General features: G+C 48.3%; 1 protein-coding gene across 2 annotated transcripts in view; it reads right to left on the reverse strand.

Moving 5' to 3' along the window:
• Window positions 1-9,045: 9,045 nt before the first annotated feature.
• The window catches only part of CLPTM1 (CLPTM1 regulator of GABA type A receptor forward trafficking), a 31,387-nt gene continuing 13,543 nt past the window's right edge, over window positions 9,046-26,889 (reverse strand). For both annotated transcript variants that reach the window (XM_079985461.1, XM_079985462.1), the window contains exons 3-14: window positions 23,757-23,880; window positions 22,887-23,045; window positions 21,457-21,574; window positions 19,784-19,869; window positions 18,501-18,621; window positions 17,695-17,939; window positions 16,065-16,158; window positions 15,186-15,376; window positions 13,767-13,862; window positions 12,897-13,032; window positions 11,743-11,910; window positions 9,046-10,485 (exon numbers count right to left, since the gene is read on the reverse strand). In XM_079985461.1, coding sequence (XP_079841587.1) covers window positions 10,169-10,485; window positions 11,743-11,910; window positions 12,897-13,032; window positions 13,767-13,862; window positions 15,186-15,376; window positions 16,065-16,158; window positions 17,695-17,939; window positions 18,501-18,621; window positions 19,784-19,869; window positions 21,457-21,574; window positions 22,887-23,045; window positions 23,757-23,880 — 1,855 coding nt within the window. In that variant the 3' untranslated portion in view covers window positions 9,046-10,168. The remainder of the gene's footprint in view (window positions 10,486-11,742; window positions 11,911-12,896; window positions 13,033-13,766; window positions 13,863-15,185; window positions 15,377-16,064; window positions 16,159-17,694; window positions 17,940-18,500; window positions 18,622-19,783; window positions 19,870-21,456; window positions 21,575-22,886; window positions 23,046-23,756; window positions 23,881-26,889) is intronic.

The raw sequence follows: 26,889 nt of genomic DNA on the forward strand, positions 1-26,889 counted from the left end.
TGTTATAAGAATTTTAAGGTCATATATATATACAGTGGTACCTTGGGTTAATTACGCTTCAGGTTACATACACTTCAGGTTACAGACTCTGCTAACCCAGAAATAGTGCTTCAGGTTAAGAACTTTGCTTCAGGATAAGAACAGAAATTGGGCTCCTGCTGCGCGGCAGCAGCAGGAGGCCCCATTAGCTAAAGTGGTGCTTCAGGTTAAGAACAGTTTCAGGTTAAGAACGGACCTCCGGAATGAATTAAGTACTTAACCTGAGATACCACTGTATGTTCATAACTGCATATATAAACCACATGTCTGAAACCCGACAGAAAAAGTCCTGAAACCATTTTGTCCCTCCCAAATTGACCTCAAATATTTCTCTGCAAGGTCAAAGGAAAATGGAAAAGCCTCCCCATTGTCTTTTCCTTCACAAATCCTGTCTTAAGGGTATGTCTGTGTATGAATAGGGTGAGCCTGAGACCTGGCTCAGGAACTAAGTATTTATCATTACAAAAGACTGGCCAGGCTCCCCAGGTAATCCAATCAGGTGACCATTAACAGGCAATCTGCCAGACAGGAGGTAAACAACGCACTCAGATTTCTGTTGTAGACCTCCTTTTCTGTGATGTAGGTATGATGTATCTGGGGGTGGTCTTGAGCTACACCCCTTCTGTGATGTATGTATGATGTTTCTGGGGGTGGTCTTGGACTCCAGGGCGGGCAATTTAAAATGTCTATATAAGAATGGGCACACTTGTTCTGGGTCCTCCCCCATCCTCCTGCGTGAGAGGGGAGCACCCTGTTGCAACAGCTTTAATACAGATCAGCCTTACTAGTTGCTTTGCTTCTCAATATTCTCTATTTGGCCTCTGTTATTTTCTCCTACCAATAGGGAACCCACTTAAGGACTCAATACGGGCTCTTGGATACCCCATAAGGGAAGAAGCGCAGATTTTGTTTACAACAGCAGGCAGTGAGGGGCCCGAGGAAGGAAAAATTAGATATAAAATCCAAAGAATAGCACTAATAAGGGCGAGTGAAAATGGTAAATAAGTCCTTTCTCATCCTTCCTGGTGACAACCCTATGATCCTACCCCGGCTAGAAACACGTGGAATACGCCTGTTTTCAGAGAAACATAGAATTGTAGAGTTGGGACCCAAGGGTCATCTAGTCTAACCCCGCACAATGAAATGTTTTAGGGAGTCTCACCTCTATCCTCCTTTCCCCAGCCAGGTGGTTGGGTACCACTGAGAGGTTGCACCCCCTGCCTCCCAGGAAGAGCATAATGGCGATGGGGAGACCAACCTGGCCCCATCCATCGGCCAGTGTAGATGCAGCTGCTGCTGTGCTTTTCTTCCCTCTGTGTTCCATTTTCCTTTTGTATCACAACTGTTTTTGTATTTATGAAAAATACAGAAGCTTTTCTACGAGGGATAACGGACACAGGTATAGCAAGAGAAGATCAGAAAATATTCCTCTATGCCACAGGAGCGGCAAGGATCCTAACTGCTAAAAACTGGAAAAAAGAAATTGTGCCAACAAAAAAGGAATGGCAAGACAAACTGTTAGAGTATATGGAACTGGCTAGATTAACAGAGGCAATTAGAGATCACACTAGACAAGAGTTTCAAAAAGCATGGGGAAAATGCAGAGAATACTTCAACAGTGCCCTAAAATACATACCTGGACTTGTTTCGATTAATGTCTGCAGGAGACTTTGTGGATATTTAAGTTATAATTAGAAAAAATTTAATAATTATTCATAAAGGAAACAGCTTATAAGAAGTAAATAAGGAGGCCAGATACTGGATAATGGAAATCTTTTATTTGGTTGTTTGTATTATTGCATGTTATGTTTATTGCATTTCTGTACTGGGGGTGGGGGGTTTATGTTATGTTGGAAATAAAGTTTCCAATAAAAAACAACAACAACTGTTTGTTGTATTGTGAGCCTGCAGGCGAGGGATGGGTTTATCTATTCATATATGCACAGCGCTTCGAAAAATTTAGGTATAAGTATCTAACAGTGTCCTGCGGACTTCTTTCCTTTTAAACTTGGGGGAAAAAAATTACCGTATTTTTTGTATCATAACACTCACTTTTTTCCTCCTAGAAAGTAAGGGGAAATGTCTGTGCGTGTTATGGAGGAAATGCCTACGGGTGGCATGCCTACGGATTTCCCCCCTCTAAAAACTACGTGCGTGTTATGGTCGGGTGCGTGTTATAGAGCGAAAAATACGGTAAGTGTCTCTCTGGCTGGCCCCACAATGGAAGAGCAACCTTTGCCCGCCTTAGGGAAACAGCAAACGCCTTGTCCGGAGGGAGTAAGAAGGGAGTTGATAGCGTGACCCTGGAAGAAGAATTCTTCCCTGCCAGGGACAGAGCGTTTTCCTCGAGGCAGCAAAGATAACCGAATACCCTCCCTTGCAGATGGAGAAATCCAGGACAGGAGCAAGAGGCATTTTTGAACATTTACAAGGTTTTGATACTTAAGTGGACTTTAGGGAAATGGTCTCCTGGCCCTAGAAGAAAAAACGATTTGGGAATTGGGTTAACAATCCCAGAAGGGATTGTGCTATTGTCACAACCGTTGCCTGACTAAATAAATCTCAGTCCACCATGTGGGTTTTCGTTGATCAATGGATTAAATGTATATGTGAAAAAACACTAGCCCTGAGGAATAAAAGAGATAACTTGCTTTGATTGCAGATCAAAGTGTATCTTCTAACCCTTTCACTCTTGCACAGAAAAGATTATCTTCTAATCCTTTCACTCTCGCACAGAAAGAGATGCCTGTTTCAAGTAAAACCACAGTGCATCCGACTTCACAGAGACCAGTCCTCTGTTTGAAGGGCTGTGTGGTCCAAGCATAGCTGTCAACTTACAGATTTGAAAATAAGCGACCAGCAGTCTCAAAAATAAGGGACCAGAAGCCAAAATAAGGGATTTTCCAAGCACAGGTATGTTCAACTTCTGAGCCCCTCCGAGCCAAAGGCAGAAAGCCCAGCCAGCAGCCAAACGAAGCCTCAAGCGGTGGTTCCCACAGCGCAGCAACCCAGCAAAGGGGATGCAGCAAGGAAAACCACCGTCACCTCTCCGCTGGGAAGCGCTGAGCAAAGGCGAGTCCCCAGGCAACGCGGCCGATTTGATTAGCACAAAGCATGCAAGCTCCACCCCCCAGTCGTTCTTAGACTCCTTATTGGGTGAGCAAAGCAGCCAAGCAACCCAGTTGGAGCCTCCCTTCTCCCTCGACGGCAGGGAAGGAGGGAGAGGAGCTGCTTCCTTTGAAACCTGGGAAATTTAAGGGACATCATCAATAAGGGACAGCAGAGGGACATGGCGCTGGGATAAGGGACCTTCCTGACAAATAAGGAACGGTTGACAGCTATGGGTCCAAGTCTGGCTTAAAAATAAGGAACCCTAAGGCCACTCAGTACGTTTCATGGCTGAGGAGGGATTTGAACCCTGCTCTTCCAGGTCCTGGTCCGACACTCTAACCACTGGCTGTCTGTGTGACTAGGCTGGACGGACAACCATCAGGCATGGCTGTGCAGGGATGCTAGCTCATGGGGCTGGGAGCAGCCAGCATGCTTAGTAGGAAGATTTTTTTCCCTTTTTCCTTTTGGAGAGGGGACACCACCTCAGCATCTGCCGCCAGAAGCAGCCGCCTCACGTTGCTTAACAGTAGGGCCGGTCCTGCAAGGATGGAATAGAGCAGAGTGCTCCTCCTCAGCCCTCTCTCTCAGGAACACATGCTAGTTATGCAAGGATAATGTAAAGGGCTCCAGTGGGCTCTGTAAAAAAACAACAACACTTGCGCTCCATTCTTTCTTATGGTTCCCTCTTCTCAATTGTAGATTTTGATTTGCGTGGTTCCTGGAGCACCTCCTGGCAGCAGTGTGTCAGTACTGCAGTTGCATCTGAGAATGCTTCATAATTTAATGTTTTCAGGAGTCTCTCTTCCTCCCCAGTCTCTGTAAGTGGGCAGAGGAGAGAAGCTAGCTTTTTACTTTGTAAAGCAAAAGCAGCGGTCCTCAAGATCCTAATGAGTATCTTGGCTGCAGAGTTATGTGTATAGATAAATAAAATAAAATATTCCTTCCAGTAGCGCCTTAGAGACCGACTAAGGTGCTACTGGAAGGAATTATTTTATTTTATTTTATTATTTTCTTTCGACTACGGCAGACCAACATGGCTACCTACCTGTAACTATGCTTGAATGCGTGACAACCAAATTATTTTACCCTTTTCGATACTTTATGCATGTAAAGTGTGAACACTCAAAAAGCGGGGGCGGGGGGGGAGCTTAAGTAATGTAATACTAAATATTTAGGCTCGGAAGTCCAGAACTTGCTCTGTGACGCTGCCTGTTAAGACAATTCTGGTATTAAATGTGGAAGCAGCAGCTTGGCTCAAGGGGAGGGGGTTTAAATATTAAATTTGTGAATGAAATGGGTTTTATGCCTGCCAGGAAACCACATCCTCTGTCCCGGAAACATTTCTTCTCAGGTCAGCGCAGAAAACATGATTTTGACTCCCAGGTGGAAGGAAAGTCACTCTGCATAATCTCAGAGACACCCTTATTGTTGCTGCTCCTGTTTTAGGCACTGTCATGTAAATCACAGCTAGGGGTTGAGCCCTGTTTCAAATTACAGCGCAGAGTGAGGGCTAGACTGTGCCCTGTCTAAGGGACGAGTCATCCTCTACAAACAAATTTCCGCCACGATCCCTCATGAAAGGGGACGGTTTCTGGCAAAGAATTTCTGGGCATGGCGGCATGGAGCAAAGTGTTGTCTGTTTCTCCTTTCAGTGGGTCATGACTAAACCCATTTGCTCCCCTCAGATATTGTAAACAGATTAACAGAGTCCTCCTCAGTTCCACCATTGCAACCAAATGCATTCTGGCCCCTCTTCCTTTCTCTCTCACGTGCAGGGCACTGTTACCTTGCGAGAGAAGGCAATGCCCTCTAATTTAGTTACCTGTACCCAGGTTAGAAAGGGATGCGGGTGGCGCTGTGGGTTAAACCACAGAGCCTAGGACTTGCCGATCAGAAGGTCGGCGGTTCGAATCCCCGCGACGGGCTGAGCTCCCGTTGCTCGGTCCCTGCTCCTGCCAACCTAGCAGTTCCAAAGCACGTCAAAGTGCAAGTAGATAAATAGGTACCGCTCCGGCGGGAAGGTAAACGGCATTTCCGTGCGCTGCTCTGGTTCGCCAGAAGCGGCTTAGTCATGCTGGCCACATGACCTGGAAGCTGTATGCCGGCTCCCTCGGCCAGTAAAGCGAGATGAGTGCCGCAACCCCAGAGTTGGCCACGACTGGACCTAATGGTCAGGGGTCCCTTTACCTTACCCAGGTTGGAGAAGCAATAGACCTTGATGTTGAACTCCAACTCCCATCAGCCCCAGGCATCATGGCTCACAGTGAGGCATGATGGGAGTTGGGGTCCAATATCACCTGGTGGTTCGACAGGTCCCCTGTCCTGTACTGGGACGGCCATTTTGCTTAGAGGAGTTGGTTTTCTGCCGGGTGCTACTGGAGCAGGAAAATTTGCCCCGGCTAAAATCCTTCTTTTGATGCAAAAGAGACAAGAGAGTCCCATCTCTCTCTCTCTCTCTCTCACACACACACACATCTGGCAACCCAATAGCTATGGAGGCTGCCAAACAGACACTCCCAGCGCAAGGCAAAGCCAGATCTTGCTCTGATTCCCCAAGAACTTGAGGTCAACAAAACAAGCTGTGAAAATACGAAATTGCAGCGAAGGAGTGTAACTCCTTATGTGTCAAAAGCCTGGGGTTATCTGGGGCCATTTGGAAAAGAAGAGGGCCCTTCTCAGATGGGCTATACGTTCCGGGTTTCTTTTGCCCAACATCTTCAGATCTTTCCAAGGGCCTCGGGCACAAAATGGAAAATGCCATTTCCAACACAGGCTTTCTCTGTGTGCGTGTGTGTACAGCTGTTGACATCTGGTTCCAGATGTTTTCTTATGCGGCAGCTACATGGAACCGAGCTCCCCCCCAAAAGGCCACACCCTGGCATGTTTTGTGGGACAGCCCAGGGGAATTGGGAGACACCCTGCAAAAGTTTACCATGTGAGAAAAGCTGATCACCCCCCCCCCCACACACACACACAAAATATGGGGAGCCTATCTAACCACTGCCCAAGTCACCACTTCTTCTGCATTTTGGAATAGTGACTGGATGTTGCGTTTGCTTATTCCTTAAATATTTTTGAAATTCCGCTGATTGACCCAACACCCCCCCTGCTTCTATTTCCCATTTATCAAAAATAGTTTTGCCCCTTTGAGAGTTCAGGAATGTAGGAAGCACTGCCTTATAATACCGGGTTAGACTGTCAGTTATTAAGGCTCAAGATAATCTCTTCTGATGCTAGCAGTGGTTTTTGAGGGGTCTTTCCTGTCACCTGAACCTTTTAACCTGGAACAGCCAGAACCTGAACCTGGGATGTTCTCCATGCAAAGCAAGGAGAGGGAACTGTTGCTGTGGTCTTTCAGTTGCATCACCTTTGCAAACCACCCTGTGTGTCTTTTGATGAAGAGTACAGTATATAAATCTAATATGCAATGATATTTTGACCACTGGCCGTATGGACAGGGGCTGATGTAAACGGGACTTCAATCACATCTGAAGGCTGCGGATGGTTCATCCCAGCTCGTAAGGATGCTTTTAAAATTTTATTTTAAAGGTATAAGTTGCTACCCTTCAACCTCCAGCATCCTCCCCGCTGCCTGCAAGGTCTGCAGAAATCAAATCTTAAAACTAGTTCATGGTGGTGGCAGCTCCGTCTTGCCTGCAGGGCAGAAGCGTTAACAATTCATTGCACCCTGCGGAAAAGATCTCCTGCAGCGCTCTTCACTCTCTGCAGCTGGTCAGCTTGAACTGTCACTAACATTACACAGCAATTCTTATTTCTTAAAGACCAATACAGCCCTGTACATTTTGTGTCTGCGCTGGATGGGTTATTGGACAGCAAATGAACGCAGTTTAGAAATGGTCTCTAAAAATGCTATTAAAAAAATCCTTCCAGTAACACCTTAGAGACCAAGTAAGTTTGTTATTGGTATGAGCTTTCGTGTGCATGCACACTTCTAAAAATGCTGTTACATTGGTACCTCGGGTTAAGAACTTAATTCGTTCCGGAGCTCTGTTCTTAACCTGAAACTGTTCTTAACCTGAAGCACCACTTTAGCTAATGGGGCCTCCTGCTGCGCCACCGCCTCACGATTTCTGTTCTCATCCTGAAGCAAAGTTCTTAACCCAAGGTAATATTTCTGGGTTAGCGGAGTCTGTAACCTGAAGCGTATGTAACCTGAGGTACCACTGTATTTCCCAGTAACCAGGTGTGTGAGCAGAGACGGCCATTGCCCAGGCACAGAAACTGGTACTAGATACAAAACTCAGCATGGTGAGGCTCCTTGCTATACCCTTAAAACAAGTTTCTAGTCCTTAAGGCTGCAAAGAAAGGCTCAGCAGCAACTGGCCAGCACTTGACTGGAGTCTGAGAAACTGTATGGACACAGCAGTGCAGCCAGAGCAGGATTTCCCAATGGTTAAAGCAGCAAAGTATTGATGCTCTGCCTCTTTCTCTGTATCCCCTACAAGTTTATACTCCAGCCAGATGATTATTATTCCCAATACAAACGGCAGCATTTTGGAATTAAAACCGGTTAGAAGCTGGTTAAAGCTAAACTGTGGTTAGCACACAGGAGAAAATGCTGCTCCAGAGAGAAAGGGAGGGAATTCACATGGAGGGACCCTGTGGGAAATTGTTAGCCTGATGTTGGTCCCGCGTCCCCTTTCTTCCACGTTCTCCCCCCGCCTTCCTTGTGTTCTTTGCAACAAGGGTGCCCCCAATGCCCTTAATCCAAGATAAACCGTTAGGATGCCACAAAGCGACAGTCCAGACTCAACACATGCAACTGCGAGACATTCCTGGAGCGAGCATTTCTGAGGCATGACTGTCTGCAAGTTTAGCTGAAAAGAATTTCCTGCCCTTTATAACGTACGGAGAGAGAGAGGTTGGTCCCGGGGATGAGGCAGATATTTTAAGAGAGGATGGGCCTGGCAAGAGACACCAGAGGCTGCCACTCGCTCCCTTCCCGTCTCCAAATAATCTATAGCTGGGGCTCAGCAAAAGCCACTTCTTTGCAGGCTGGCTGCACGAACGTAAGATTTGGTGCTGCACACAGAATTCAGGATAGTGGCGTTGCAGTTCCAGAGTTGTAAGAACACTTCACGCCAGCAGAGGCTGATCAGCTGCTTCAGTGGGATTAAGCTACCACATTCCTTCACTTTGGGAGGGAGGAAACAAGAAGGAAGGAAGGAAGGAAGGAAGGAAGGAAGGAAGGAAGGAAGGAAGGAAGGAAAGCAGCAGCAGCTAGCAGATTTCCTTCCTAAGGACAGTGTTCTTGGACAGTGTTCTCGAAGCTACCAGCATGAGTGTGACCAAACTGCAGGAGGCAGTGGAAGACAGGAGTGCCTGGCGTGCTCTGGTCCAGGGGGTCACGAAGAGTCGGACACGACTAAACGACAACAACAAAGCAGATTTCCTGGCACTGAGCTGCAGAAAAGGTCTATGAACAAGAACAGCCCATCTCATAAGGGTGAGATCATCACAAAGCAGGGAGGCAAAGCTGTGTGTCTATGGAGCCTCCCCCAGGAAAAGTCCACCCAGCATGACCCAAATTTTTGGAGGCAGCAGTGCTGATGCTGTGGGGAGGGAAGCTTTGCTGACCCAAGCAGGAACGGAGCCCCCCCACACTCTGGTTTAGCCGTTGTAAATCCGAGACGAGAGCGGCCTGCAAAGAAAAATTGTGTATAGGTCTCCATGACCTTATTTTAAGGGGGGGGGGGAGAGACAAAACACAGGGAGGGGGGGAAGACAACTCAAATAAGCTAAGGGCTGATGCACCTTACCTTAAAATGCATGCGGAGAAAAATATTGAGGGGAATTTTAAATCTGTGCAATAAGCTAAACCATGGTTAATGCTAAACCTAATAAACATTAGTGAAAGTCGAAGTGTCTGGCAGATGATCACTCAAAACTTTGTTTACTACAGCACAGTACAGTTAAAAACATCAGTGAGATCAGCCATTCCTTGAGAGCAGTTTGAATTTTTTGTTGCTCTTCACTCCCAGGTCTGGCTTGTCGATGTCGATGGCTTCTTAACCATAGTTCAGGGAGGCGGTCTGGGCTTAGAAGTAATGCTAAGCTTTCGTTAATGGTAACTAAGGTTTGCAAACTATGAACCATGGTTAACAAATGGCCTTTAGCTGTAGTTATCAAGCCAGAGTTAAGCAGGAGGGCTGGTATTATATGTAATGCTAAACCATGGTTTGGGCATTATGTGAAAATCAGTGTGTGGGGGGGGCAGTTAAGAGAGACATCACAGAAATTTACAGCAGGTAATCTCCCCCCCCCCCCATAATACTAAAGCCACTGAAGCTCCCAAAGGAAAGTAATTCACACACAATTAACACTGTGTTAAAAACCTGAATCTTGCTGTTAAATGAAAGCTGGATTTTACACCCAGTGACACATGCGCAGTCCTGGAGGAAATTCCTGACTCTAAACCTTGTGAGAAGAAACAGGAGGAGGGAGAAGCAGAGGGGTTGTTTTGGTGTATTATTATTTTTAACTTAAAACACCCAAATGAATTTATTAAATCCAGAGTCTGTTATTAGGATGTAATGATGAGAAACGGTGTTTTGCTATCTTTTGTTCTGATCATCAGCTCTCTTTATGAAACGGAGACACAACTTGGAGGAAAACTCCTTAATAACAATGTCCTAAATACCTGCACAATGGCATGGAGGTCACAATGATTACTGGTTTGAGTTTTGCTTTTAAACATAGAGATTTACGGAGGGGCGGGGGGAAGTGGGTGGGTGAGGTGAGGTTTCTTTCTCATGGATACAGCTTATCACATCGAACTCCACCAACATTTCAAGCGGTCTTCCTCACACCCCACCCCACCCCCTCCCGAAAACCCGCCCCAGCCGCCGCGTGTTTACTGGAATAGAAAATAAAATGCTTTGTACCCTGGAGGGCCGAAGCAACTCTGCTTGCCTCCCCCACCCATTTTGCTTTCTGTCCATTATCCAACAGTGAGAGTGTCAGGTTAGGGATCTTAAAAAATAAACGCGGGAGCAGGTTAATCTTTCTTCTTCTCCTCCGCCGTTTTCGAAGGGAGTGCTTTGGCCGCGCCGTCTGGCAAGCTCGCCGAGGTGGCTGCGGGAATGTCGGCGGCTCCTCTCTCCGTCGCTGCTGCGGGGGCACCGTTTGCCGGGCCCTCCGTTACCGCCCTGACGGCCCTGTTGGCCAGCACTGCAGGGCCACCGTCCTGCTGAGCAATGCTCGGCGTCGCGGTCCGAGATACTTGGTCCTCCCCGCTGATCCCGAACTCGTTGACGCGGGTCGGATCCACCCGGTAGATCCACCGCTGGTAGAGGTAAATGAAGAAAACGACATCTGTGGGGGGAGGAGGAGCAAAGGCCAGGCGTTACAACACGGTAGGAGAGAGAGGGGCCCTTTGGCTCGGAGTTCTCCATAGATTTGTCCAAGGATCACAGAATTGTAGAGTTGGAAGGGACCACAAAGGTCATCTAGTCCAAACCCCTCTAATGCAGGAATCTTTTGCCCACAGCCAGGATTAAGAAGCTCATGCTCTACCATGCTCTATCTCAGACCTCTTAGAAGCTCGTTTGGCACATATATTTAATATTTCCATATATAAAAATATATATATAAATATATAAAAATAAAAACACTCAGGAACCTGTATGCATAGGGCAGCTGTTTACCAGCTCCATCTGGTATGCAGGCTGAGACCCTACCTGCCCGCAGATTGTCTCGCCAGAGTGGTGCATGCTCTAGTTATCTCTCACTTGGACTACTGCAATGCGCTCTACGTGGGGCTACCTTTGAGGATGACCCAGAAACTACAACTAATCCAGAATGCGGCAGCTAGACTGGTAACTGGGAGTGGCCGCTGAGACCACATAACACTGGCCTTGAAAGACCTACATTGGCTCCCAGTACGTTTCTGAGCACAATTCAAAGTGTTGGTGTTGAGCTTTAAAGCCCTAAACGGCCTCGGTCCTGTATACCTGAAGAAGCGTCTCCACCCCCATCATTCTGCCCGGACGTTGAGGTCCAGCGCCGAGGGCCTTCTGGCGGTTCCCTCCATACAAGAAGCAAAGCTACAGGGAAGAAGGCAGAGGGCCTTCTCGGTAGTGGCGCCCGCCCTGTGGAACACCCTCCCACCAGATGTCAAAGAGATAAACAACTACCTGACATTTAGAAGACATCTGAAGGCAGCTCTGTTTAGGGATGTTTTTAATGTGTGATATTTTAATGTATTTTTAATGTCTGTTGGAAGCCGCCCAGAGTGGCTGGGGAAATCCAGCCAGATGGGCAGGGTACAAATAATAAATTATTATTATTATTATGTACAGAAGTCTGCAAATTGTCCGGGAAACACTCAACAGAATCAAAGAATTGTATAGCTGGAAGGGATCACCAGGGTCATCCAGCCCAATGCCCTGCAACGCAGGAATCGTTTGCCCAATGTGGGGCTCAAACTCATGATCCTGACATTAAGGTTCTCACGCTCTACCAACTGAGATATCATTGGTTCGGGGTGGGCTGTCATAGAAAAAGCCCCCCTGAGATACACAGGAGGCGGGGTGGGAGAATACGATGAGATGCAGGAGGGAGAGAAATTACCGTCTCGAAGGCAGCCTATTCTGTACATCATGGGCATTTTGATGACAAAGGCAAACAGGTCGTCGATGAAGGTGTTGAGGGCTTTGTAGGTGAGCATCCGCCAGGGCAGGTGAGCAACAGACTTCAGCTTGTAGTTGATGAACAGCTGAGGCGTCATGGTGATGAAGCCTGGGAGAGGGGACAGGGCAGGGCAACAAAACAAAGGAAGGAAGGAAAAGAAAAAGTCAATGCTGGAGTAGTTAACGCAGAAGTCAGCAACCTTTTCTGACCAGTGGGTGCACTTCCAAGTATTGAGAGTGTCCTGGGGTGGGGTGGATGACAAAGCACAAAATTAGAGACACGGCCATCCCCAGGAATCTTTTGCTTACCAGGGGAAGTCAGCTATGCCCTGCTGCTCCAGATCATAGCTGTCAACGTTTCCCTTTTTTAAAGGGAAATTCCCTTATTCCGAATAGGATTCCTCGCAAGAAAAGGGAAAAGTTGACAGCTATGGTCCAGAGTGTGGAGATCAAACAATATTGATTACACACACACACACACACACACACACACACACAGCGGCTGATTCTGTTGCTGTCTAATAGGCACATTTCTGTTATTTTTTATTGATTATAGTTTAGAAATTATTTATTGTAATTGCAAAGATTAATTCCTGTTTAATTATTATTTGCTGACCTTCAATTTTATTGTGTGCTATTATATCCTAATGGATTATTGAGTGTTACTTTATTTAATATTAAGTTGCTTATTTTAAAGTCAAGTTTTTAATATGACATTTTTGCATTGGACCAGATTGCTACAAGGTGTGCAATCTTTGTTGTTTTTTCAACAAAGAAACCGTAAACCGCCTTGTGCATAGTAATATAGTATAGAAAGGCGGTATGCAAATTAAAACGGAAAGGAAAGGAAATTTCACAGAAATTGCTTAGGAAGTTCCTGTGAGTTTTGCCCCATAACTTTCTTTCCAGAATAACTAGAGATTTGCTTTTTCTGTTTATCAAAAAAAGAGGGAGAAAGCTTTGGAGTCCGGGGCAACCCTGGGTTAATGGGCGAAGAGAACATAATTCACATGGAGATGCCCAGTTCCGCACATGGGGAGATGCAAGCTGCCAGGCCACACAGAATGCTGCTTTAGGAATGCTCCTGTTACTTACCGAAAGTCAGCAGGAACCCATAGAGCATGCTGAGAACCCAGGAGTACCAGCCCTTGTGCTCCATGTAGAGGAGGCTGTAAACAGCGTAGCAGCCCAGGAGGGGGAAGAGGATCCAGGAGAGATACCGGAAAGCCATCTGCAAAGGTCAACAAATCGAGACAAGTTCAGAAGGAATAGGAAAGTCCACAATTGGGAAAATTAGAAACGGAGGGAGATCCAGAGGTGCGTGACTAGCCACCCACATGTGCAGGTGTGATGTGCTGTTGTTTTTTGGTTGAATTTGTTGTAACCAAGCATTTTAGTCTGTTTTCAAAGTTGCATTTTAGATTTTTGCAGTTTGCCCCAGGTAAAAAAAGATAAAAGTAAAGGGCCCCTGGACGGTTAAGTCCAGTCAAAGGCGACTGTGAGGTTGAGGCGCTCATCTTGCTTTTGGGCCGAGAGAGTCGGTGTTTGTCCACAGGCAGCTTTTCCGGGTCATGTGCCCAGCATGACAAAGCTGCTTCTGGTGCAACGGGACACCGTGATGGAAGCCAAAGCACACGGAACTGCCGTTTACCTTCCTGCCGCAGCGGTACCTATTTGTCTACTTGGACCGGTATGCTTTCAAACTGCTAGGTTGGCAGGAGCTGGGGCAGAGCAACGGGAGCTCACCCTGTTGCGGGGATTCAAACCGATGACCTTCTGATCAGCAAACCCAGGAGGCTCAGCGGTTTAGACCACAGCACCACCCGCGTCCCTTAGGGTAACTAACTAACAACAACAATAGTAATGACAACAACCAATTCCCTAGCCGGTATGCACAATGGAAAATAGCTCCCCTCCCCATAGTATCTGGAGAGGACCCTCTCCTAGAGCAGGCGCTAAACTCACATCATCATAGACTTTGGTAGACGATTCGATGTACGTCGATTTGTCTTTGAAAGTCAAGCGTGGAAGGATCCCGGCAATTTTGTTTTCCCGATCCAGCTGTTGCAGCATTATTCGAGGGAGGAAAGAACAGAGAGAGGAAAGGCGTTAAGAGACAGACGCCGAGGGACGGGAATCCAGCGGACTTGAAGCAAATGAGGTGAAGCCCACGATGGAAAAGGAGGCAAAAAGTGTTCCCATCCCAGCCCTGCTGATGTGCAGCAAACTAGGATTCCCAAATGCTTTTTTGATCCAACTCCATGTAATGCGGTTGTGGCAGGAACAGCTTAACCTGTTCACACTCAAATTGTCCCAGATCCCTGGCTTTCTCTGAAATAGCCAGAGGTCTACCCAGAGTTCTAAGCATCCTGGAGAAGCAACAACAACAAAAACTAACGCAACGGTTCTATTACCAATAGTCTTTTTCAGTAACTCTCGAGCCCTCATACAGAAAAAGCACAAGGGCAGGTGAAATAAAGGACTGCTTTGCACAAGGCAGTTAACATGTACTGAGGTTGGTTCTCAGACTGCTTGGAAAAGGGATGCAGGGAATTCGAAAAGGGCAGGGCTATCAATGGCTCTTAAGTCGCAACCTGGAACTCTCAATGTTCAGAGACACTACGCCACTGGATACCAGTGACTGGGAAGGAACAAGGTGTGTACGTGTTTCTGGCCCTGTTTGTGAGGAATCTGGTTGACCACTGGATCTGGGGAAGATGGGCTGCCGGGTTGATCAAACGAGGCTTTTCTTTGGTTCTGAACTGCTGGGCTTGCGCAGTTACCCAAGTGCTTCCTCTTCCTAGTCAGTCACTGCCAGCTTACACCCAATCAGTTAGTTTCTTTTGCCACAATTATTTTACACTCGCTTACATTGAGACAGGACCACAATACCTCAAGGACCGACTCTCCCCATATGAACTGACTCAGACCCTGCGCTCATCATCCAAAGCCCTTCGTGTTTCTCCGCCACGAGAGGTCCGGAGGCAACACGAGAACGGGGCCTTCTCTGCAGTGGCTCCGTTTCTGGAATGCTCTCCCCAGGGGGACTTGCCTGGCGCCTTCACTACGTATCCTTTAGGTGCCAGGCGAAAACATTCCCCTTCAACCAGGCCTTGGTTCAATTAGCCAGCCTATGGCCTTTTAAACTGCATGTTACTGTTTTGTTTGCTATTATGCTACATATTCTCATTTTTTTAAATACCAAAAACCACCCTGTGATCCTCCCATTTTACTGGTCATTTGCCCAGCTTGGAGAGATCCTTTTGGATCTCATCCCTATTTTTTGTTTTGTTTTAACTACTCTAATTTCATGTCATCGAAACGAGAGATGAGACGAGAGCAGACACCTTCATGCAACAACTGCCCTCCTTGTCCAGCTCTTACCCTGACATCCATAACTTTTGTGATCTTCCAGAGATCAATCAGGAGCCCAATGAAGACGCTGACTTGCACCACAAAGTTAGTTTCGTTGTCCAGGATGTAGAGAAGGACGACGAGTGACTGGAATACTCCAAAGAATACTGAGCGGACAGAGAGCCCCTCTAGGGACTGCCTGCTGTTCCAGAACTGAATATCTAAAAAGGAAGATGACAAACAGAGGCTTAAAAGGAAAAGAATGCTTTTTAGCTTTTCACTGGAGCTACTTCCCAATCCTCCAGTAAATGGTAAAAAGATAAAGGACCGCTGGACGGTTAAGCTCGGTCAAAGGCGACTATGGGGTTGCAGCGCTCATCTTGCTTTCAGGCCGAGAGAGCCAGCGTTTGTCCACAGACAGCTTTCCGGGTCATGTGGCCAGCAGGACTAAACCACCTCTGGAACAATGGAACACCATAACGGAAGCCAGAGTGGACGGAAATGCCGTTTATCTTTCCACCTCAGTGATACCTATTTATCTACTTGCACTGGCATGCTTTCGAACTGCTAGGTTGGCAGAAGCTGGGCCAGAGCAACAGGAGCTCACCCCGTTGCGGGGATTCAAACTGCCAACCTTCTGATCGGCAAGCCCAAGAGGCTCGGTGGTTTAGACCACAGCGCCTCCTGCCTCCCACAATCCTCCAGTACTGCTGGCTAGGCTGGTATCTGTCCAGAGGTGGCTTTGACTCGAAGCGCAGAAGGCACTGAGGAGGAAGACAGGCAGCTGTGCTAGAGCCTAGTGGCATCCTCCCCTGCCCCTTCACCTTCTGGCTTTAAACAGGCAAGAGGGGGAAAGGGGGTTGGGGAGAGAGAAGAGAAGAGAAGAAGCTCAAATATTTTGAAACCTACCATTTTTGAAAGCGAGGAATTCGAAAATGCTATGTACAATGGAAACAATAATGGTCAACGCCAGAAGGTAGGGATTGGTTTCTAATAGTGCAACCTAGGAGGAAGGAGAAAGAGGGTATGAGAAAGACCGGCATTTCCAGGGCACCCCCAAAATATACAAAATTAGAAGCACGCCAGTCATTTGTAACGTATTTACCATTAACTCTGGAAATGTACACTCAATTCTGACCAAAGGAAGCCTCCTGATGTTTTTTTGCTGTAGAAGGCTGAGTTTGATCTGAATCGAGTATACATTTCCAGAGTTAACGCTAATTGCGTGGCGAGTTCACGTGTCCCCCCCCCCCGGTGGAAATAATGATGCAATTATTAAGGTTAATGGGCTAAAAGTAAGTCACAACTTTATTGGTTACAGGTGATGAGCGGTATTGGCTTAGGCATTGGTCCTAACTGACTGTATCAGACTTCAGCCTGTCCGCTTGAAGTCCGGGAAGGGTTAACCACCAGTAGGAGGAGTCCTGCTGATGCACATCAACTAGGAACTCCCCCGGGGTCACCGCTCGGGGGTGTGCCTTAGGTCCTCACCTGCCTAGGCTTCGGACAGCCCCCCCCCCCCCGGAATCCTTTACCGGACTACCCTTCAATATGTGGGGCAGGTGATGACGCTACCTCCCCTTCCATCTACAGAACTATACCAGCTGATGAGCGGCAAAGAGGGAGATCCCCGGCCGCGTCCTGCCTTTGTAGGGCAGGCCACGCCCCCTGAACCAGCCGATTGGCTGCCCAGGGGTTGACGCGGCCGGGAATCCCCCCAATCGCGTGGGGGCTGGCCTCCACCCACTGCGCGGGTGGTGGAGCCGTGAAGCCTGCAACCCCACCTCCTCCATAGGGCGGAAGTGGCTATACATTACTTCTGGTAAACGAGCTATCACAGCTAATAGAGGGCCATGACAATTTGTGTCCTGAACTTTGTAGGCCTCGTCTACCCATTTACTACAGTGGTGCCCTGCAAGACGAATGCCTCGCAAGACTGAAAACCCGCTAGACGAAAGGGTTTTCCGTTTTGGAGGTGCTTCGCAAAACAAATTTCCTATGGGCTTGCTTCGCAAGACGAAAATGTCTTGCGAGTTCCTGCAGTTTTTTTTCCTTTCCCCCCCTTTTTCTAAGCCGCTAAGCCGCTTACCAGCTGATCCGCTAAGCCGCTTACCAGCTGATCCGCTAAGCCGCTTACCAGCTGATCTGCTAAGCCGCTTACCAGCTGATCCGCTAAGCCGCTTACCAGCTGATCCGCTAAGCCGCTTACCAGCTGATCCGCTAAGCCGCTTAACAGCTGATCCGCTAAGCCGCTTAACAGCTGATCCGCTAAGCCGCTTAACAGCTGATCCGCTAAGCCGCTTATCAGCTGATCCGCTAAGCCGCTTATCAGCTGATCCGCTAAGCCCCTAAGAGCGCTAATCCGCTAATGGGCTTGCTTCGCAAGACGAAGAGACTCGCGGAACGGATTCTTTTCGTCTTGCGAGGCACCACTGTATCTGAAACCAAAGGTATGCGCTGGTTGCCGAGTGTGAGATTTCCCCCTAGCTCCCCTACCCCGCGCCCAGGAAGGGCATCGCGGCCATCACTCCCTGCTCACCTTCACGGAGTCTTGCTCCTCATCCGACTGCTCATACAAGTCCTCCCCCAGGAAGTTCCAGGGGGACTTGGTGCTCTGGGCAGCATACAGCTGCCATCGCCACAGTGACAGCGGGCAGAAGGACAGTCGGAAAGGAAGGCGCTCCAGTGTCTCGTTGATAGGGAAGTAGTCCTTCTGCAAGTTCCAGTAATCGTTGAAGTACAAGATGGGGTAGTAGTCGCCACTCACCGCGTCAAATTTCACATCTGAAACAAAGAGTCCAAAGGGGGGACGTGTTGTGCAGCTGGACCAGGATGCTGCTGAGTCACAGCGGAACACAGAAAAGGAACCCCAAAGCCCTGCACCCCAGGTGACTCCCGCATCTGACAATTTCATAAATTTATGATGTCACAACAACGGCATTGCACCACGGCATGATTTTCTTTCAAATGAGCTGGCGGTTTGCACAAATATCCTTACACGTGAAATATCACTTTCAAAATAATTTTGTGCACCTTTCTCCCTGCTTCGTCTGTCTCCGGGCTCTCCTCTCCCCTCAACACATCCATAAAGAGAACCAAATTGAAGCTCGGGGGTGGATTAGCACAACTGAAAACTTCCCAACAACCTGGATTTTCAAATTAACCATGCAGGCTGCAAAAGTTGACCCTTTTTTTCCACACCGGAATTTCCAGGCTGCGGGTTTCAGCCTGAGCTCGTGTGCAAAAGGGAACGTGCCACGCTCATGCTTTTATTTCTTCTCTCCCCGCTGCAACTGTATATTGTGACCCAAGCGGCCTGAGGAGCTAATTATCTGTTGTCCTTACATTGGTCCAGAGGCGGAGGAACACTGCCCTTTACCCATGGTGTGTGGTCATCCACAATGTTGATGGTGAGGTTTGGGTGCCAGTGTGAGATCACCTCCACGGGGCCGTAATCTTCAGCTCTCTGCAACAAAAGCGTAAAGGACTGCAAGCAGTTTCCACATCAAAGCCAGCAGCAGAACTGCTGCAGATACATACAGTCAAGGTTTTCAAAGCAATTTTGACCCTATGCTGTCAGAAGGGACGGCTCCTATTCCTGCTTGCTGCCGCAGCCTGGAAGATGTTTAGAGATGCCAAGGAAGAGGCCCTCTAATTAGCTCTACCAGAAGCCACGGGCTTGCAGAAGAAGCCAACATGCTTGACAAAGGCCTCTGGCTAGCCTTAGGCACAGCACAGCCCTTCTAAGTGGCAACTGGAGGGGTCTCAGCACTCACCCTATTCAAAGCGACACAGGTGTGACCAGCAAAGCTTTATTTTGAACAGGGGTGGTGGAGGCCGGGCTAAGAGAGTCCCCACAAATTATAATGTCGGCTGCACGCAAGAAGCGAGGCTTAAATATAGCGCTCTCGCTCGTTTGCCAACACCCCCCAAAGGCTGTATCTGGATGTCAGGGAGCCAAAATCAGCCCCAAAGGCGTTCTCTCCCCCCCCCCCCCACATTACGTAAGAATTCATCTAGCCCAGCATCCTGTTCCCAACAGCGTGCAGCCAGACCACAGGCAAGCCTCAACTCATCACTTAAAACATTTCCCCCCAGCATGAACCACAAAACCTCAGTTTGCAAAGAGCTCTTTCCCAGACCAAGCGTTTCAATAAAAACCCCAGGCTTTTACTGCAGCGGTTTGTAATAGATTTCCTCCCTGCCTTCATGTCACCCCACCCTGCCCAATATTATCTTTCTAGCACTATAAATACAAGAGAACGGTTCGTGGAGTTTCCAACCCCCCACTTCAGAAGAAAGATGGCAGGTGGAGGGCTTCGGCGTATTATGAAGTGAGGAACTGAAAGGAATGATGAAAATAGTTCTGCAACATTAAGCATAGTGATTTGGCCACCAATGTCGATTTGTCAGAGGCTCAGCTCTGCCAGAGAGCCTTGGGCTGCCAGCTTCACAATCCGGGAAGGATGAATTATGGGGACAGAAAGAATGGAGGTGTGCTAGCCAGAAGCCCCGTGGGACTGTGCCCACTGAGAGGGGGCGGGGGAAACCTGTGACCTTGACAGCTAAAGAAGGACGGGGAGGGGAGGGCGATATGCAGGGGGTCTGAGATAAGAAGCAATTGTTACTTTTATCATTTCGGGATCCGCTTCTGTCTCCCCCGTGAGCAGATTCTTGGTTTTCTGGAACCGTCTGCGCTTATACTTATTTATCACTGCAAAGAAGAAAGGGGAAGGAAAGGTAAGCAGATGCAAAACACTACTAGCAGGTAAAGCTATACAGTAGCATTATCCTGAACCTGAGAACTGCAAGCACCTTTCAACCTGGGTTTCTATCGCTCACGGTTGTTGTCGTCGTTATTATTTACTGCATTTGCCAGTCATTTTGTACAAAAGAAAAAAAAAATCCTAAAGTGAAACAAGTGCAATAAATAAAGACCTTAAAACGATGAACAATGCATAAAAGGCTCTTCCAGAAATATGCTAGGACAAGTCCCGTGCACCTGAGTAAAATATGAACACCACTGAAGGAGGCAATTACCAAAGGCCTGAGTGAGCGAAAAGATCTTAGCCTGGCACTTAACAAGTAACAATGATGGGGCTGGGCACAACTCCCTGGGGAGAGGATTCCACAGGCAGGGGGCCACCACTGAAAAGGCCTGCTCTTACGCAGCCACTTCCCACTCCACCCTCAGGTAGGGCACACAGAGAAGGGCCTCTGATGCAGAGGAGGGGGTGTTCCTCATATACTCGTGCACAGCTGCAAGAATACAGTTAAAAAAAAAAAAGGAGCAGCAGCAAACCCCTCTCCGCAAATACACATATGCCAAAAAGGAGCAGGAACAAGTCCAATGCAGTTATGCTTTTCTGTTTTTATGGGTGTATAATATCAATGAATTGCTTGGTTCCTTCGTTCTCCCTCCCATCACTACTATTCTGTCTCAGAGTGGTACCACAAAAACAAAAGGTGAGTTGGCAGAAAAATTACAGATTCCCTCCCCCCCCCAGCAATATATAGCATAGGACCTGCAAAACCAACTCTGAGCTCAGAATTTTCGGTTTTCAGATGCAGACTTTTAGGGGTACAGAACATGCTCAGTGCTGAACTTAGCACTTGAATTTATACAAGATTTAGAAAGTTCCAGTAAAAATTGCCCCTGCAGAATATAGGCTCTTGTTCATGGGTTCAAATACCCCCCATGCCTTTTCCAGATGTTACAAAACACACACACACTCTGCTTTGCTGAAAGCCAGCGGCATTTCCATAGGGCTCCAACCACTGAACGAAAATATACCGAAATGCGTGCTCAAATATGAGAGAACACAACATCACGAACCATACTGAATTCCGGCGTGGGGAGAGGGGACCTCCCCCCATCCATTATCACAGCAAATGTGCACTGGGAATCTGCAACTCGCTGCAGCTTCCTAGCAAGTGGCAACCAAAGATGTTTGCACGTTTGCAGTTCCCCATCAAACATGACCGTGTTGACTGCACAGAAATGCATCAGCCACATAAAGGACAAGGCAGCCCCAGTAGCACTCAAGCCCCTATCATCGCTCCAGGATGGTTGGAGGGAAAGAAAGAGAGAGAGAGAGAGAGAGAGAGAGAGAGGAAATGCATCACTTACTGGAATTGGGAATGGGGGCCTCAGTGGGGCAAGTGGCAGGATGTGACAAGAAGGCGAGGAACTAGGTGCCCTGGGGGAAGCGGGGAGAACAGTGCTGAGTGCAGACATCTCTACCCACAACCACCGGTTGCAGACTCCTGGCAAAAAGAGAGGGACGGGGGGAAGGCTTACTTCGAGACGTGTGGACCGTGGCGAGTCGCCTGTACAGGTTCTTCTGTTTCGGATCGGGGTGGAACCCGCTCTTCGTAAAATACACATGGATGTACATGGAGCCGTTGTGCTGAACGCTCTGAAAAAAACCATACCAATGCAATAGGATTACTGGCCTCATCCATTTTACTGAAACATTTTTTTTGGGGGGGGGTGGAACACAACACAGCAAGGAGGTGATCAAGGAAGCCAAAGCTGTTGGACTAATACTAATAGTTTTATGTTGCCCATCTGACTGGGTTGATGCACTCTGGGAGGCTTCCGGCAAAATATAAAAACACAAGCTCCCTCCTAATGTTAAGGATCGTCTGCCTTAAAATGTCAAATGGTAGCTTTGGCGTCTCCTTCCTTCCTTCCCCGCTCCCGCTTTGTCCCCCCTAGCCCTTCCAAGCCTTCTCTGAGCACCTAGCATTTTAAAAGGCCAAAGACAGAAAGCTTCCCCCAGACCTGTGCTGTCCTGCTTCCTTGTCTTCCAAGAGGGCTTCACCATTCAAATTGCCAGAGCCGGTCAGATGTGGGGAACCTCTGGTGCTCCAGTTGTTCCAGAACTACAACCCCCATCCTCCTTTTCCATGGCTGCTGGGCCTGATGGGAGCTGTAGTTTATAACATGTGGCAGGCATAAGGTTTCCCCACACTTGGGCTAGGAGCTTGGGTAGGACTTCTGAGGTGCTAGAATGGAGTGATGCCCCTATTTGTATTCATAAAGGATCATCACGACTAATGGCTTTTAAATCAGTACTGGACATTCAGACAGTGGGTCACACCAGTCTCTCTCTCTTAGCTCTATAGGTAAAGGTAAAGGGACCCCTGACCATCAGGTCCAGTCGTGGACAACTCTGGGGTTGCGGCGCTCATCTTGCTTTATTGGCCAAGGGAGCCGGCGTACAGCTTCCAGGTTGTGTAGCCAGCATGACTAAGTCACTTCTGGCGAACCAGAGAAGCACGGAAACGCCGCTTCCCTTCCCGCTGGAGCGGTACATGTTTATCTACTTGCACTTCGTGCTTTCGAACTGCTAGGTTGGCAGGAGCAGGGACCGAGCAACGGAAGCTCACCCTGTCACGGGGATTTGAACTGCCGACCTTCTGATTGGCAAGCCCTAGGCTCTGTGGTTTAACCCACAGCGCCACCCGCGTCCCTCTTAGCTCTATAATCTCTTGTTAACGTAGAGGAACTACGGTCTCTAACATAGAAGAGGAGATGCTTCCTAGTCCAGTCCAGGCAATGTATTTCTTAAAGCAGTTTTGCTTCTGGTGTCTGGAGATGGAGATTACCCTTAAGTACAGGCAGCCCACTGCAGACAAGTAGGGAGAAAAGTGAGGTCTGCAGCAGGGGGCTTGGCTCGAGTGCAGCTGGAAAACAGCTGGCAGTGACATGCGTTGCTCACGCACCTCTGGAATATCTAACTCTCCGTAGTGTTCATAGCACCCGTCGGAATTCTCGCCACTGGTCCAGTCTCCGTAGACAAGATCCCGCTGCTCCCAAAACAACGCGGAGGTAGCGTTGAAATCTGTAAAGTGCTCATGCTCTGATATATAGACATGAAGATCCTACAGGGAGAAGAGAAGAGCATTATTTGAGGCAGGGAAGCCTCTATCATGGGCTGCAATAAAGGAATACACCCAGGCAAATGTTCAGCTTCTTTACTGTTAAGATGATCAGGGCTATGCATTTACTGCAATCCCTCAGCAGTGCAGGGGGCGAAAATTGGCTACCCAGGAATCACAGCTTTCATTCAAGAGAAAAAGCAAGTTTCTAGCCACCCTCATGGCTGCGAAGGTACACTGAAAAGCACGTGGGCAATGCCTGCTCAATTTTCAGGTGGCTGATGAGCTGCTGTGCAAGACTTCCAGTAGTAGTGACAGAACAAAAGATGCAATACGGTAAAACTAGCGGATGATACCGTGGAGCAAATGTTTTGAATAATTCTTTTTTATGTAATTGACAGACAAAGAACTGGAAGCCCTCTTTCTTTTCTTTTGTCTCTTTTCCCCCTTTAAAAATTTTGTCGTGTCAAAAAAGCTTCAATAAAAAATTTATGCAGTACAGTAAAACTGGCAGAACACAATACACAGAATGAGAAAAATGCTGCAAATCTGCTCAGCTTCTGTGATTTCTGCAGGCTGCAGAGTTCTACAGGCTGCAAAATTTTTATCCAGATCATACGGGCGCGTAATTGTACTTTTACATGCTGAGCGCATACTTGTTTACACTTTGCAAACTTTGGGGCCCAGCTAACCCAAGTTCCGGGTCATGCTTACCATTAAAGTGTCTTTAGGAAAGAGATTGCGGCTGGGTGCCCTGGGCGCTCCGCCAGTGGTGGTTGGATCCTGTGGTGCCGGCCCACGACGGAACCAACTGCTGATGGCCCAAATGATAAAGATCCTTTGGGAAGGGGGGGAGAGAGAGAAAAGTAGAGAATCAATACAAGATGCAGTTATAAGCTGGCCGTTCCTTCTAGAGGCAGCTACTGCACAAAGAAATTGCTAACAGCTTCAGCCTTAAAGAGAAGCTTCCCAAAGATGAATTTGCGTCAAATATCATAACTCTGCTTGTTCGCAGGGGCCATATTTTGAACTAAACAAGGGGCTGAAGGGCCAGACACATTGGCTCCACCCCTGGCTCCTTCCCCCAAAGGCCTCTCTAACCCCTTGCTCCCAAAATCAAGAGCAGCAAGTGAGTGGGCAGAGCCCTCCCCTTATAATGCAGCTCGGCTGCTTACTGAGAAGCAGGCAAACCAGAGCAGGTAAGAGATTTACTTCAGAGAAACTGGAGAGTTTTGCAGGGGAGAGTCTGCTGCATGTATTGTCTCCCTTTTCTCCCCAAGTCCCTAGTGGGCATGGCAATAATGTGGGACTCTGGGTCAGAGGTTCTGCTGGTGGCACAATGGGAAGCCTTGGGGGCCTTAAACTAGAGAAACTGTGAGAAGCATAGGATCCATACCAACCTTGCAAACAGTTGCCGGGAGTCTGCCGGCAACACCAACCTCCTTGGCCACTCCTTTGGCACCCACTTGCTGCTGTCCACAAGACTTTATCCCAGCCCTTTAAAGCCAGAACACGCAACAGTGGGGCAGCCTAACTATATTGCTCTCCCTTGCTGGATGACAGGAGTGAGCCAGCAGTTAAATCTCACAGAGCAAGTTGGAGTTGACTCTTTATTAGCAAAACAGGATCCGCATAGGAGTGTCGGGCCTAATGAGTGCAACAACCTATCACTGGCAGGTCTTGCCCCCATGAAGCAGTCGACTGAAGGTCCCCACCTCCCCAGAGCTGTCTAAGTTCTCTCCTATCTTGGGTCTTCTCCAAACAATCTGAGACGACACCTGCATGAAGCTATGCTCCGCCCTCTTCATGCCTCTTCTGGTTCTGGGAGACCAGCGGGGAGGGGAGCTTGTTGTAGCAGGATGGGGAGAAACCCATGACTCTTCACCAGCATGCTTCCCTTCCACCTCTTGGCCTGCCTCCTCTTCTGCTTCTGGACTTTCCTCTGCCACAGACCCCCCCCCCCCCCCCGATCACTAAGCCCTGTTACCTCGTCAGCTTCTGACACCTCCTCTTCCCAGTCTTCTTCCTCTGACCACTCATTGCCATCCCACCACCAATCCCCGGGCTCTGACCCTTCTTCCCTCGGGGCTTCCCTGGCTGGTTCCTCCCACCATGCCGCTGCTGCGTTCAACCAGTCCATGACACCAGAGGGAAAAAAGAAACACAGGCCTCTAATGGATCGGCATTATTTTCCTGCCCCCTGAAGCCCTCCGCCATGTTACCACTGCACTGTCCTTTCTCTGGGCTTGAACACAGGAAGAAAACATCAAGCCAGAGCACTGGTCCTTCTAGCAACAATGACTTGCAGCAGCTCTCCAGGACTCAAGGAGAGTGGCTGCAGGAGAGAGGACCCCCCCCCCCCCCGCCACCACAAATGCACCTCTGATACAGTAGTCAGCCATTTATACCAGTTTCCCTCTGGTTCCTACAAAAAAAGAGCTGGAGAAAGAGAGAATATGCACCTGGATCTCTGTTCATTGTGTTTAAGGTAAAGGGACCCCTGACCATTAGGTCCAGTCATGGCTGACTCTGGGGTTGCGGCGCTCATCTCGCTTTATTGGCCGAGGGAGCCGGCATACAGCTTCCGGGTCATATGGCCAGCATGACTAAGCCGCTTCTGGCGAACCAGAGCGGCACACGGAAACGCCGTTTACCTTCCCGCAGGAGCGGTACCTATTTAACTACTTGCACTTTGACGTGCTTTCGAACTGCTAGGTTGGCAGGAGCAGGGACGAGGAACGGGAGCTCACCCCGTCGCGGGGATTCAAACCACTGACCTTCTGATCGGCAAGTCCTAGGCTCTGTGGTTTAACCCACAGCGCCACCCACGTCCCATAGTTTTTGACACAGTGCAAACTGTGTTTTCACTGTGTCAAATTGGTAAAAAGGAGCAGCTCAGGCTTCTCTCCCTCCTGCCCCTGCCTGTTCTTATTTAAACCCCATCCCCCCCAGTGTCCCTTTCTATTAGACTCCTTGCTACCATCTGAGCTAACTCTGCTTCTGCAATATCCTTTGGGGAGGCAGGCGGAGAGATACCATCAGCAGAACGGAATGTGGCATGCTAGGGCAGCATCGCCCCTCCCGATGTGCACCTTCTTCGCTGTTATTACTAACATTTTACATGCAAAGATGCTAGTCTGGGGCTTTGTGTGAATAATACACACGTGCGCACACAGAGCATGCACTGCCACCACCCCAACTCAAAGGAAACAAAAGCTCCGCATTGAGCACTTGCTGTCGCTTTTAAGTTGCCTCCAAATCAACTTTGTAATACAGTGGTACCTCGGGTTACAAACACCTCAGGTTACAAACTCCGCTAAGCCGGAAGTAGTACAAACTTTGCCCCAGGATGAGAATGGAAATCGCGTGCCAGGGGCAAGGCAGCAGCGGGCAGCCCCATTAGCGAAAGCACGCTTCAGGTTAAGAATGGTTTCAGGTTAAGATCGTACCTCCGGAACGAATTAAGTTCGTAACAGTACCACTGTTTTTGTTTCAGCACTTGCTGTGTTGAGGACTGGCAAGCAGTCTAATAATACATCATCATCATAATCCCCATCATTAAAAGCAATAATTACTTTAGTATCCTGCCTTCCCCCCTCCAAGGAACTTGGAGTGCCACAATGTTTTGTTGCCTTGCATTTAATCCTCATACGGCCACCCTGTGAACGTGAGGCTGGAAGGTAGAAAATGGCCCACGGTCACTCAGACAGCTTCCCAGCTGAGTGGGAATTTAAATACATTTTGGCCCCCTTTGAAACCTCACTTTTCTTTGGCTGAGGATTTACTCACTTTTTTCTTTCTTTCTTATGTCTATACCGCCCGCCCGTCAGAAGAACTTTTGGGTTTA

Source organism: Podarcis cretensis (genome assembly GCF_951804945.1).
Source record: "Podarcis cretensis genome assembly, chromosome: 8".
Classification (NCBI taxonomy): domain Eukaryota; kingdom Metazoa; phylum Chordata; class Lepidosauria; order Squamata; family Lacertidae; genus Podarcis; species Podarcis cretensis.